Source organism: Macadamia integrifolia, chromosome 5 (assembly GCF_013358625.1).
Source record: "Macadamia integrifolia cultivar HAES 741 chromosome 5, SCU_Mint_v3, whole genome shotgun sequence".
Lineage (NCBI taxonomy): Eukaryota > Viridiplantae > Streptophyta > Magnoliopsida > Proteales > Proteaceae > Macadamia > Macadamia integrifolia.
In genome coordinates this window covers 21,017,088-21,031,778 of record NC_056561.1, presented here as the reverse complement: position 1 = coordinate 21,031,778, position 14,691 = coordinate 21,017,088, and the positions used below count along the sequence as shown (strand labels likewise).

The 14,691-nt window shown below is 39.1% G+C and overlaps 1 protein-coding gene across 2 annotated transcripts in view; it reads right to left on the bottom strand.

The window, feature by feature from the left end:
* The window catches only part of LOC122079753, a 13,204-nt gene extending 810 nt beyond the window's left edge, over window positions 1-12,394 (bottom strand). Inside the window, exons 1-5 of one of the 2 annotated variants that reach the window (XM_042646463.1) lie at window positions 12,202-12,394; window positions 11,819-12,168; window positions 10,251-10,351; window positions 9,094-9,191; window positions 1,307-1,512 (exon numbers count right to left, since the gene is read on the bottom strand). In XM_042646463.1, coding sequence (XP_042502397.1) covers window positions 1,307-1,512; window positions 9,094-9,191; window positions 10,251-10,351; window positions 11,819-12,168; window positions 12,202-12,251 — 805 coding nt within the window. In that variant the 5' untranslated portion in view covers window positions 12,252-12,394. Of the gene's footprint in view, window positions 1-1,306; window positions 1,513-9,093; window positions 9,192-10,250; window positions 10,352-11,818 lie in introns of both variants that reach the window. The other variant, XM_042646462.1, reaches the window with a different exon arrangement.
* Window positions 12,395-14,691: the final 2,297 nt, after the last annotated feature.

Here is a 14,691-nt window from a genome sequence, read left to right as displayed (position 1 = left end):
AAAACACAAAAGAAAAAGGATTTTGATATGAAAACTAGAACAGTACGAGAGAGAAGCAACTGTATTAGAATAAAAATCTACAAGCATGACAATCAACCAGGAGGAAAAAAAAAAAATGGTCAAGATTTCCATAAGTCTTTGTTTATTTTAACTGCAAATATTTTAAAGCATATGCGTAACAGAAAATAACAGAAAAATGCTTGTCAAAAAGAAAAAAAGAAGACAAAGGCCAAGAAAATGCAAAATATACTTTATAATTGCAAACTGATTTCACATAAAAATATTTTCCTTTGAAATAAATGCAGCCTAAGGCTATGTTTTGGAGGTCAAAAAAAGAAAAGAAAACACATATTAAGACAAAAATCATGATGCCGCATTGATTGATTTATGTGTCTCTCTCTCCTTAAATTCAGTTTTTTTGTCTTTTCTTTTCTTGGCATCAAAACATAGCCTAAATGAAAAACACCCAAATCCTCTCTCTTCACAGGATAAAGTTGGGTGAATCATAGACATTGGTTAAAGTAAAACCAGAATCCATTGCAACATGCACATAACATCCTCTTGCATTCAGGAAAGGTGGTCCAATAATCAACAGTACCAGGGACTATCCACCTCTGATCACAAGATTCACAACCCAAGAGAACGATTTAAGCATCAAATCAGTTTCATTCGTTTGGATAATCAAAATCTGAGGAGCATGTTCCGAGTGTAGAATAACTAATGGCACGAGTGGTTATTGGTTAAAAAACTTCAAATGCGGTACAGTTTCAGAGTTTAGGGGCTAAGGTTGAGGCAAGAGGCAGTACAATAATAGGAAGACCAATCAATGAGTCGCATGCCATGGCTACTTTGAACAAATTGACAGATGGAAGCAGAACTGGCAGCCAAAATATGTCCAAATCTTAGCATGGTCATTCCTGCCCGACACGGTAAGTTTCAGCCATATGCTGATGCCACATGGCTGAAAAACCCCCTTCCTTTTTTTTCCATGCTTTTCTATATTTAAGAAAAATCAATGATATTGTTCATTCAGCTGAAGGGCAATGGATGTTGGGTCACGTAGCTGATTTTGACCAGGGGACTGTAAATGTGGCATACCCAAAGGATTCCATATTATTTTGATACTCTGGATCTACACATCATCCACTATGGGAGAAAACCCCATTGGTGAAGAGACGTAAAAAAAGGCCAAGGACCTGAGCAAGAAACAGCCTGATGTAACTTTTCCTGAACAATTTTATAGGCCAAAAAATGTACTGAACCATGACCACATATTACAACTGTTTAATGATGGGAGCTGATATACCTGGACCCTCATCACTGCTTCCAAGATCTCCCAGAAGAAATACATCCAAATCCTGCTCGGTGGATGAAGAAGCCTTATTAGGCCTGTTTGTTTCTGTTTTGCCCAGTTTTGAAGTTGTTCCAACTGGTGGAATGTCTTTTCCAATTTCATCTATTGCCTGCTCTGGGGCTTCCAGCTTAACTTCCTCCATGTACCGTTTCTCATAACTAGTATTAAGAAGTAGAGGCAAAAAAAAAAAGGAGGGAGATTAATAGCACAAACCAATATTATTATTATTAAAAAAATAAAAAATAAAAACAACTGAAACATGGAAGGACATGTAAATACCTACAACACCCAAGAGTAACAAATAAACGATGACAAATGTGTTACCATCTAAATGCCATTCATGCAAATAGCGACTTTTCTTCGGAGGTAAAGCATGTGATAAAAGATGAACATGCTACAATTGGCCTCCCCCCATCCCTGCCCAAACTTACCCCAGTATTGGAGCCTACTTCTCAAAGAGAGTCTGTTCACAAGGAAAAGAAAAAAGAAAGAGGGTGGAGTTGAGATACCAGAAATAGTGATTTAAGGAGGGGAAAGAGGGGAGAGGGGGTGGGGAAGACAGCTGTTTCTAGGACATACCACCTAAAAGGCCTTCCTGCACAGCCCAAATATCTGTTATGTGGCAGGTCGAAGATGGGTCGAGATTTTGTGGACAGGTAGGCCCCATGTCCCCTTCTGCTGACATGGCCCAATAGTTCAGTGTTCAGGTCACAGATTTTAGGGCCTAGTTGTCAGATTTAGGTTGGCACAACTGAAACAGAAAGTTTAGAGGTCAAGTCTAGGTTGCACGTGCATAATCCGAATCAACCTAAAATAATGAGTTTATTACATTTTTTTTTTTTGGGGGGGGAGGGGAATAAATAATAGATTTTTGTTAATGGAAAGAGAAAGTGCATGGTAATATGGTAGCACAAGAGGGGAACAAGATGCACAGAAATACAACACCACCACAAACATCCCTGCATAGAAGGTTTGACACCCTCAACGTCGCCCACTACCTCTATGTACTAAAGGTTGCACCTCACAAAGGAATAGAATCACCAGAACAGATTCGGGGTCTATGTACCCCTTGTTTAGCCAAATCATCTGCAACCTCATTTGTACTTCTTCCCCACAAATGGTACTCAATATCAGCTGGGAAGCGTTAAGTCATTCAATAAGATTACGAGCTCAAGAAAAATGATAGATGAATGAAGAAGAAGCATTGTTATTCCAATTTATAAAAATAACGGGGACATTAAAAGTTGTAATAACTACAGAGGAATAAAATTTATGAGCCATACTATTAAATTATGGAAGAGAGTAATTGAAACCCACATGAGACAAGAAACTAATATATCGGATAACCAATTTGGTTTTATGCGAGGAAGATCAACTACAAAAGCTATTTATTTGCTAAGGAGACTAATGGAAAGTTTTAGAGAATGTAAGGACCTCCATATAGTATTTATTGACATAGAAAAAGCAAATGGTAGTGACGGAGAGCCCTTAGAGAAGAAAGGGGAAATTAGAGTGACGGGGGGAAAGAAAAACACACACTCTCACAGAGCACAAACCAAACAATTCTCTCTATCATTGTCCATCAATTACAGCCAATATATAGGGAAAATAAAAACATAAAACTCAAATAGAAACTAGTCTAAATAGGAAACAAATCATAAAAGGAAACTAACTCAAAAGGAAAGAAATCCTAACTGACTCCTAACTCGTACGTATACTATTACTTGGAAATAAAGACTTAAATTAATAAACTACTACTTCCAACCCTTGTTGGAGCAAAACTCAGGGCTGAACTGGTTCTTCTTGACTCTTACCACCCAAAGCCAGTAATGCTGATCCAACCAATCAAGTGCAGCTAACATAGTTGTCAAGGCGACTATCACCTTGTTGCACTGTATGTTGGCTTATATTTTTTGCCCTTATTTATGCCAAAAACCATTAAGATATTATTCATAAATAAGCAAATAACCCCTATCTGAATCCAATAAAAATAGTTAAAAATCAAATTCCAAAAAGATAAAAAGTCAACCCCCCAGTCCAAGAACAAAAACTGGATTTTTAGTTGGAGGGCGATTTTCAGCTTTCGAATGCTAAGGTTTTTCTCAATTCTGAAAATTTTATAAATCTTATCATAGTAGAACATTGCTAAAAACCAAAAGTCCGGTAAAATAATCTTTTTTTTTAATGACAATAAAATTATTTCCATTCAGGCGATTTAATAGCATTCGCACACTTTAAAATAAGTTTGACCAGAACATAACTTTGTCATAACAACTCAGGTTTATGTAATCTTAGACTTGTTGGAAAGCTAGTTTTGTGTTATACCTAATACAAAAAGTCTCATCTAAAAATAAAATCATTTGACCAATAAAAAATATTATAAAAGAAGAGTATTTCTTTAAATGTCAATAAGTTATGTAGATTTTTTATGACTTGATGTGAGTGTGACTATGTTGATTTTAATGACTTGACGTTGCTTAATTTTGATTGGTTTATTATGTCATAGGGTATATATTATAACATACAAAATAATTTTAGAAAATAGTGGAAATAAAAAATAACACATGGGCGATTTGATCGCCATGGCAACGCCATAGCGGGCAATTCACCGCCAAATCGATTACCCACCCCTCCACCGCCTTGGGTCGCCATGACGCTGTACAACTATGGCATCTACATCTGCATCAACTCCCCCCTTTGAAAAGAACTCAACTCCATCGAGTTGGGAAAAGGACTGAGGAGACCGTCTGAAGGAATACGCTGAATGAGGAACAATCCCACCATCTTCTTAAGCTTAATTTATGGGAGATCTCTACTAGGATGAAACTTTATAGTCTTGTAGCAGTGCTTGAAAACTTAGGTGTTAACATTGCCATAATGTTGTACTCTCTTATCAAACAACCACGATCAACCAAGAAGGATATAACACACCTTCAAAGGGAGGATATCACATTGGACTATATCCTTAAATCCACAAATCACATTCGAGATTAGTGTTGTTCACCCAAGCAACCTTGCAAGGATTGGGATGTGGCACAGTCTTCAATCACAGCTTACGAATAGCGTCTTCGAAAACAACATTAGTGCAACTACCTCCATCAATGACCAAGGTTAACAGCTGGTCATTGCACTTCACACGGGGTCTGAAAAATACTACCGTGGCGCCAATATTCATCTTCAATGAATTTCTAGGTGGTCAAGATAGGACGAAGGACATAAAAGGATGTGGGTCCTCATCACTGGGAGTGTCATTAACTTCATCTGACGCACATTGTTCCCTTAATCAACTGTTTCATAACCAAGTTGTTCTTCCGGAATATAAGGTAAAGGAGAATCATTGTCAATAAAAGCAACCAAACGGCTGGGACACTAAGAATTGATATGTCCGAATCCTTTACATGAGTAGTACTAAACAAAATTCGTTTTTACCACAGGAGATCTATCTAAACCATGCCAAGGTGGAGAGTATAGACGGTTAGGCCATGAAGATGACATGTCTGAATCATGTCGAGGTGGAGAATACGGTTTGGCTAGGTCATGAAGATGTCATAGATGAAGCATTAGCCTGTGATCTACTGAATGACTTTTCCTAGGTAGAAAATTGCAATTGAATGGACCTAATACCTCTAGGAAAAGTATCTGTAAAAGTTTTCCGATTGTATGGACGTTTTAGACTTTCCTCAACCTGATACGCTACATGGCCAACATCTTCCATCGTAGGCAGTCGACTAGATTCAAGGGCAGCACTAATTTGAGGGCGCAAACCATTGCGAAACTGTGCCACCAAGACTTCATCCCCCCACTCAAAATCAGAACGAGTGGAAAAATGATAAGATTTGGCAACATAGTCTTCAACTATCATATTTTCCTGTTTCAACTGTGCAAATATGAGGTGCATGTGTTACTTGTAATTAGGAGGCAGGGATCTCTGGTTCATGACTTCATGTATTTCAGCCCAAGTAGTGACTAATCCAATGCCTCAAGTCAAATACTGTTGTTGTTGCTTGACCCACTAGACTCGGGTCGTGCCTTTCAATTTAGCCTCTGCAAATAAGACTTTCTAGGCCTTAGCCAACATGTACCATCTGAAGAAGGTTTCTAAGCTATGAATCCAATCAAAGTACAATTCTAGATTGCTATATCCATAAAAATCAAGAACATCCAGTTTTGTTGCTCTTTCAGCTCTATAATCATCATATCGACCAATTCCATATGGTGATGTTGGTGGTGGTAGTGGTGGCAATGGTGGTTGCGGATCCTGTGGGGGTAGTGTTGAAGGAATCCCTAGATAGAATAGGATTCTTTCCTCTATTTGCAGCCACCAATCTGTCAAGAGAAGCTTGCATGGTTGTCATCATTATATGAATGGAAGTGACAATTGTGGTGAGGGTATCGACATGTTCACTGAACGTGTCAATTTTCGAATCAGTCACACCCTTGTAGGAGTTGAGCTGTTAGAGAATTTCACTATTGGCTACCATGGTGGAGATAAGAAAGAGAGCACTTAAGAGGTAATGGAAAAATAGCAAATAACTGTAGTTTTTCCCCCTTCAAAGGATGGCAGAACTGTAACTAACTTAAGTTCAGTCAAAAATTTAGAGACATATCATGTATGGGTGAGGGAGTGTAAACTTGGAAGCAAAGTTAAAAAGAAAATCAGAATATGGGGGGAATAAGGAGGGGTATATAAGGGAAACAAAAGGGTAAAAATGAGTCGATGAAAAAAGGGGGTGGTGTGGGGTTCAATACCGATAAAAGGAGTCTCCTTGTTGGAGACAAAGTCTAGAAATGACTCTTCTATTCTCTGCCGAAGCAGGGGGAACACAAGGACTTGATCACCAGGGCTGGGTTATACCATTGCAACAAAGGAGGGCCAACAAGAGGAAAGGGACGAACTTAAGGGGTCGGCGACGTCAAAGGAAGGAAGTCCTGCCTGGAGGTGACCTATGGGAGATCTTCGAACCAGGTATGGTTCTCTCTCTCTTGACAAGAATCTTTGAACCAGGTATGGTTCTCTCTCTCTCTCACTCTCTCTTCTCGTCTTCTTTCTTCTGCTACTCTTCCCTTTTTTCTGGTTCTCGCTTTCTCTACTTCATTTGTTTCTTCTTCTTCTTTTTTCTTGTTTGCTACTGTCGAAACCCTAGGATGAGGGGGAGGTCCCGACGAAAGTCACAAGGGAGGGGTTGGGGGTTTCAATAGGTCTCTTCTTTTTTTTCCACTTGCGGTAGAAATAAAGGTGTTTCAATTTCTAGCCTTACACCGATCATTCAATGGAGCATGGACTAAACGGCCACTGCCTGAAAGGACTATGTCCAGGGGACCACCACCCCCACCCCCACAACAAGGTACATCTCGCACCTATTGGCCACTATAACTATCCAAGAAGACACTCGAAACTAGAAGGATAAACAAACCCACCTGGTGGACTACCGAGCTACAAGTCTTCCGTCTTTTAACAATTTGATTGCCTGGGAGGCCAGCCCCAACCTATGATAGTTGAGTTTAGCTGCTCTTTGGCTTTCGAGAACAGGGCGTACTAGTTGTTGAGAGCAAAGACTAAGGAACCTACTAAAGATAGGGTCCCGAGGACTCATTCTGACTGACACAAGGCAAACTCTCTGATACCAAGTTGATGGAGAGCCCTTAGAGAAGAAAGAGGAAATCAAAGTGGTAGGCGGGGAAAGAAACACAAACTCTCACATAGCACAAACTATACCAATTCTCAATTCATTCTTCAATTGTCTCTACCATTGTCCATCGATTACAGCCAATATATAGGGAAACTAAAGATATAAAACTGAAATAAAAATTAGTTTAACTAGGAAACAAATCATAAAAGGAAACTAATTAAAAAGGAAAGAAATCCTAACTGACTCCTAACTCGTACATATGCTATTACTTGGAAATAATGACTTAAAATAATAAACTACTACTTTCAACCCTTGTTGGATCAAAACCCTGGGCTGAACCGGTTCTTCTTGGTTATTGGCTTCCAAAGCCGGTGATCCAACCAGTCAAGTGCAGCTACATCTGAATCAAATAGAGTCTTTAGAGAGCTAATATGGCAATTGTTACATAAGAAAAGTGTTTTGAGGAAATATGTGGACATAGTCAAGGATATGTATAATGGAGTAACGGCTAGTGTAAGAACGGTGGGGGAGAGGGTAGCAAATTCCCAATTATAATTGGATTACATAAAGGATCAGCAATAATCCTGTATTTGTTTGAGCTGACTAGAGACATTCAAGATCAAATCCCTTGGTATATGCTTCATGTTGATGATGTTGTTTTAGTGGATGAAACAAAAGGAAGGATAAATGCAAAATTGGAGTAATGGAGATCAACCTTGAGATCTAAAGGTTTTAAGATAAGTAAAAGAAAAACAAAGTAAATGATGTGTAACTTTAGTAAAAATAGGATTCAAAGCGGGGTGGTAAAAATAGATGATAAAGATACTACAAATGAAAATTTTAGGTACTTAGGTTCAATTATAAACAACAAAAGTGAAATAAAGGATGATGTTGCACAAAGAATTAGAGTAGGGTGGATGATGAGGAGAGGTGCATCCGAAGTGTTGTACAATCGACGTATTAAACTCAAAGGAATATTTTATAGGATAGTCATATAGCCAAGATCCATGTAACTGACCCCATTTAATTGGGATAAGGCTGAGTTGTTGTTATTGTTACATGGCAAGCAATAATGTATGGAGCCAAAGCTAGGTAGTGAAGAAACAACAAATAAACAAACTTATTGTAGCTGAAATAAGGGTGGATGGTGGTAAAACTAAAAAAAGATAAAATAAGGAATGAACAAATTAGAGCGAATCTACAAGTAGCCCTGATACATGATAAGTTGCAAGAAAGTCATCTAAGTGGCATGGATATGTGCAACAAAGGCCTTTGAGTGTGCCAATATCGAGGGGGGGATTTGATTCAAATCAAAGGCGCCAAAAAAGCCTGGGGTAAGCCTAAAATGACTCTAGTAGAAGTAGTGAGAAAAGACATACATAGCTTAGGACTAGTAACAAGTCTGACTCTGATAGGGCTGATTGGAGAAAAAGGATCCATGTAGTTGACCCCATATGGTTGGGATAACTGGATAAGGTTAAATTGTTGTTGTTGTTGTTGATTTTCAATTCCACAACTAATGAAACTAGAGTAAATCTCTTTGTGTCCATATATTAATAAGATTTTGTTTGATATTATTTGGCCATGCTTTTTTAATTGGGCAAAACAAGCTGTATTGGTGGGATTGTGTCAGGTTGTTTCAGGTTTTTTTAAGGGGGGTTGTACATTTTTCGGGTTACGTCACGTTCCTTCATGTCAAATATGTCAAGGGAATCACAATACTTTGTATCATGTCCATTGTATTGTTACATCCTGTTCGTGTCAACCATAAAAAATAACAGGTCATGCTCATGTTAGGGTAGACTGGTTGAGTGTCAAGTTTAATTTTTTGCGTTGTGTCCAGTTTGGGGTACCCTGGACCCAAACACGCACCCGATACGACACGAGCTGCCAATTGCCAACCTAGTTCTTCCCCACCCTGCACCCTCCAGTTATGTTTCTTTAGGCCACCTTTTCAATTAAATGCAAGATCTTCACATGTGCACTAGCTTTTCAAGGATCCAACCTTCCAACAAAATTGTTAACAAAACCAAGATATAGAGCTATATTCATTAAATTACAATAAGTGGTACCAAAATAATTGCTTCTTCCAATAGAAGAGATACTTACGGAGCCACATGGCTGTTCATTAGTATAAAATATATCCTCCAGAATTTCCTTTCTTTCATGAGGCGTGGACATAATTCATATCTTAACCTTGAAATTTCCTGCAAAAGAAAACTCATCAGAGAATCACTCATATATAAGCTCACACTTTACTTAAAAATTGCTTATATATGGTAACTGACGAAATATGGATTAAAAGGGGGGTGGGGTAATGATACATAGGCTCAGAGAGAGCTTTCCCAAGATTAGCTGATGTAATTAAGATTGTCCAATTAAGTTCCTTTCCATTTCAATTTTCCAATTCAAGAGATTTTTTTTATTAGATGATGTAAAAAGATCCTTATTATTTCTCAAAGTGTGAGATTGGAGAATCTATGCCAGCGAGTCACTTCAGTATTTACACATGATCGGACTAGCTAGTTTCTTTGCTATTTATACTCATTTTGTTCCAGTATGGGAATTCCGATAACAGATCCAGTGGAAACGGGGTGGGGCCTGTAACTCAGAGGTTTCGAGTACGTGGCTACAAACCACGGTGTCAGAGGTTCAAATCCCTCCTCACCCACAACAGGCCCAAAAGAGAAGCACCTTTCCTTTAACATTAGAGGTAGGAAAATCATGATTGGGATAACGGGCCCAATGCTATGGAACTCAGGTGTGGGTCATTTGTTGAAATGTAATGGCCTTAATTTTTATTTTTTTCAGTTTAAAGACTCCTAAAAGGGCTTGCCAATTCTAAATTCCAAGATTTTTGGAATAAATCACTTTAGGTCATGGAGTAGATTATAACAACTTATTTTTATTGTTAAGTGTGACTTATTGCCCACTATTGGCGCATTCATTTATCAAAAACGAGTTCAAATGCCCAGATAACAAGAAGGAAAACCCCCGGCCTCTAGGAAAGATTTGGAATTCCATCTTCTTTGACGTCAAAGCAAAGATATCAAAAGTTTCTTCCAATTGTCCCCCCTCCCCCAGAAATTGCCACATTGTAGCTTCCTGGGAGCTTCCAAGCTCTATAATCAGGAATCTTGTCTCCTCCTAAGGGTTTTGTTTTTTTTTTCTTCTTCCCCCACCCCCCTCTAAGGGGCTGTATATTTTTCGTCTCTTTGGTAATGAATTATTTATTCACCGGGAAAAAAAAAAAAAGGAAAACCCACCTTGACTGTAGAGAGAACTAGAGTGGCATGCCTTGCTTGCCACTCTGTAAGATCCTGTCTGACATTTGAAACCATAGGAACATCAACAATTTCCGGCTCATCTACAATTCAAAGAAATCAGTCAAGCTTAGTTCAGAAAGGAGGTAAAGTGAAAAGAAATGACATAGAGAAACCAATAAAACGTCCCAGTGCTCTAGTATTTGATTACCTAGAGTACTAGCATATATACCCATTCCCCCCCCCCCAAACCCCCAGAGAAAAAAGGTACTAGATTTACTCAAAACCTCCATTACCCAAATCTCTAAAGAGAGCAAAGGAGAAAAAATATGGGGAAATGAATTAAGTACTAGATTTACTAAAAATCACCATCACCAAAAGTTCCAAAAGGTCCAACAAAAATATAGCACGGAAGAGATCCATGTAAATCACCATCACCAAAAGTTCCAAAAGGTCCAACAAAAATATAGCACGGAAGAGATCCATCAACCTCAGAACAACTAATTCCTTTGATGATTCTAAAGAGAGCAAAGTTGGAAGATGGGGATAATGAAAAAAGATTAGTAGTTGCCAAGTTCTTACAAAAAATTCCAAATAATTAATGGCAGAAAATATAATAATGCGATATTTTCTTTTCTACTAATTGAGGGTGGCCCTTTTCTACTGAACTCCCTATCATAGATTAGGTTCAGCTCCTTATGACATGATTATGGAAAATCGTAAACAAAATGATAACTGTATGACTGCCAGTTGAAAGATGTGTGAAGATAAGAATATACAGAAAAAGGAGAGCTCATGCAAGCTCTGTGTGTGTGTGTGTGTGTGTGTGTGTGTGTGTGCTGGGGGCGCGCGCCTGCAGGAGAGACTCACAGCTTCCCAGAGGAATGATGGCTGTCTCCAAGACATAGGCCAACGGGAAGTTCAGATAGCCCTTGAAACATTATTCATGTTCGTAGACAACAAAAGAGTTTGTTATCACCTTAATGACCAGAATGTTTTTCCTACCACCATAGTCACACCACAATCATATTTGAGCTTCACGTATGGACATTAGAGCAATCAAAATATAACTCCTCAGTGTGGAAGGGGGTAGGGAGAAGACAGGAGTAATATCGAAGATGCAGGTTATCTATCAAAGATGTCCTGGATGCAGGTTACCGTCAACAATATTATATTCTCACATAACATCTGCTGAAATGCTAAACTCTCCATGAAACACATGAATTCAAAATGTAACTAGCTTCTAACGCACTACTTTTTAACTTGTGCAATCAACCACACGGAAACCTTCATAAGAAAATTTTATATTCTCGAGAAATAGTTGACAGTAACACCAATAACATCAGCGAAAATGCATCAACAATCTGACCCCTGCGTGATATAAACAAGCTAACAATATCCCAAAGTACATCATAGAATTAAAAAAGTTAATTATTATAAAACCTTTTTTTTTCCCCCAAATTTGAAGCCTGCAGCTGAATCAGAGATTGATAATAACCGAAACAAATTCCGTGAGTATCAACAATTGAAGCTGCACAACACGAAAAGCCAAAGAGTACCGAACCAAGTACCTTCCATGGGAAAATCCTTAAATGTGCCGAGTGTAATTCCTTTCGCGAACTCCCTAAGCTCATCGGTAACCCCAAATTTCTCGAGATCCGACGAGGAAGGGTCAGCAGAAGAGGAATCAATAAGCGAGATCACAGGGACAGGAATCTGAGGAGAGATCCCTTCAGCGAGGGACTTAATCTGGTCCGCCCGCTTCAATGCCTCTGTCTTAATCTGATCTGCTTTCTTGGTTGCCTCTACAGCGATCTCCTTCGATCTCTTGGCTGTCTCAGAGACAATATCGGATATCTTGGGTGCTCCTCTGGTGAGTTCCTGGGATTTCTTCGCTGCTTCAATTGTGAATTCTTGTGATCTCTTCGCTGCTTCGATTGTAAATTCTTGTGATCTCTTCGCTGCTTCTTCTGCGAAGCTCCGCGCCTTCTCCCAAAAATCCATAGCTTGAGAGTTCTCGAACTTCCCTTTCAATTTAATAATATACGATATTACCTGGACGTCTTAACCAAATAAAAGAGATAGAAATTAGAAGGAACTACGAAGACCAGAGCCAGAGAGGTAAAAAACATACATAAGAGGGGAAGACCGGAAGAAAGCGACTTCACGTACCTGGGTCTTTCAATTTTGACTTAGGGAATGACTGCTAAAGTGCGCTGATGGAGAACTTTGACTTGAGGTGAGATTTGAACGTACGGCAGTGGCACGTCAGCAGGCGAATTGGGTTAGGCATTTGCACACTTGTCGACTAGAAAGGCTGACTGAGAAAATGGGTCACGTTTCATGTTCCGGGTTTGATTGGTTGATAAAGTCGGTTTGGGCTCATAAGCTCTTGCCATCGAAGGCTGTGTTTGATTGCTGGGAAGAATGGGATAGGAAAGTGCAGTTATGGCCTCCACATCAGACGTGAGGTTGGGAAAGTAGCTCCTTTCAATTCTTAAGGCTGTGTTTGGTAGTCAAGAGAACAAAAGAAAAGAAAAACAGTGTAAAAAAAAGTATTTTTTTCTTGATTTAAGAATTTCTCTTTGTGCTTGGCATATCCTGATCCAAAAGAAAATTCAATTTTCGAATTTCAAAATTCCCCTCCTTTCTTTTTCTCATTTAAAATGTAGTATCAATGGAGTCATCAAAGGTCCATGGGATGTTCAAGTTCTGAAAAGTAAGATTCTTCACCTCTCAACCTTTTTTGTTCGGATAAATCGAGTTTAAACATGTTTGGAGGGAAATGAATAAACATGCTGATTATATGGCTTCGTTCACAACGAGTATGGACATTAGTTTACTCCCGGAAGAGTTTCTGGATGATCTAGAAAGTTAATTCTAGATGATGTTATTTTAAAATTTATTACTGAATGTAATATGTTCATGTCAAACCAGATCAATTATAAAAAGATTGGATCTAGTATATTTAAAAATTCATCAGTTGAGAAAGTTTATTCGAATCTAAAACCATTTTTGTAGAGCTCTGCTTTTTAAACCCAGTTTATTGACCGGTTGATTTGGTTTGTTCTTGCAGGGTTCGAACTGAAACGGGTTGACGTTGGTGCCTTATGGTACATGACGGCAAGGGTGAAGTCAAATGCGAGGTGGCCGGACAAGATTGGACCAGTATCCGAAGTGATTTGCACACCTAAGCCGTGCCCTTGCACATATCACAAGGGCCATGTATTAATAGGAAAGGTGAATTATCATATTTGAATGATAAGAACTTAGTCTACAACACGTGGCGAGAGCAAAGTATATGTTAAAATTGTGTTTTCTTCCAAAATATAGCAATGTTGGCTTGTTTGGCCAACTGGTGGTGGGCGTCACTGGTAGGTGTGAGACCCACTAGTGTGACCCACCTATATGGGTAACATGGACCCCAGCTTGCCCAGCTTGGGTGAGCACGTGTATTTTGACCTCCTCGTCATAATGAGGTCCCGTACTCCCGATGATGTCGACTACTTCCCTCGGAAACACGATTTAATATATTTTGGTCCATAAATGGGTAAAACGAAACGAACCTTAGAAGATATTTATTGGCTATGGTATAAATAGCACTTATAGCTTTCTCTCTCTCCCATTTATAATTTTTAGCAAAGGTTGGTGAGGGGAGTACAATTGGGGAGAAAAGATGATGAAGAAGAAGAAGAGTGGGAAGAAGGCATTCCCCTTAGATTCTGTAGTCACGTTTCACCTTTTCGTCGCCGGTATTGTCACCGGTATCTTGAGATCTACATATTGAGGTAAGTAAAGCCATAAACCCTTTTGTATGTGGTTGAATCTAGGGAATAATGAAACCCTTGTGTGATTTCCTTGAAGGATTTAAGAAGGAAAACAAAGATTTGAGAGTTATTGAAGTGGCATTTGAGTTTGGGAAGAGGATCCCAAGATTTGGGGTTTATCAAATTAAGGTATGATTTATTTCCCCAAATCTTGATGATGGCTTAGATCTATGGAACAATCAAGTAAATGAGACTTAGAATGTGTGGAAAATGAAGTGGGAACCACCCTATTGGGTTTCCAAGAGGTGGAATGAATAAAGGAAGGAAAACAGTAAAACATGCAAAATATCGATGGGTAGCAATGGCGGTTGGTCACACCTACCAGTGTGACCCCCAGTCTTGCTTGGGATTCTAAGTCAACTGGCGGGTAAGACCGGTGGGTGCCACACCTACCCAGGTAAGGCCGGTTGGTGCCACACCTACCAGTATGACCCGCCTATCTGGACAGTTTGCACAGGGGTTCTCCTACCCCACCTTTATGATCCACATGTAACCCAAATAAGCTCCTCTTGAGCTCAAACTCACCGAAAACCTTCTTCACACTATTATATACATCGTAACCATAACCTACGTCATTTATGGTCCCGAATTGGACGCATTCTAAACTCCTTATCTGT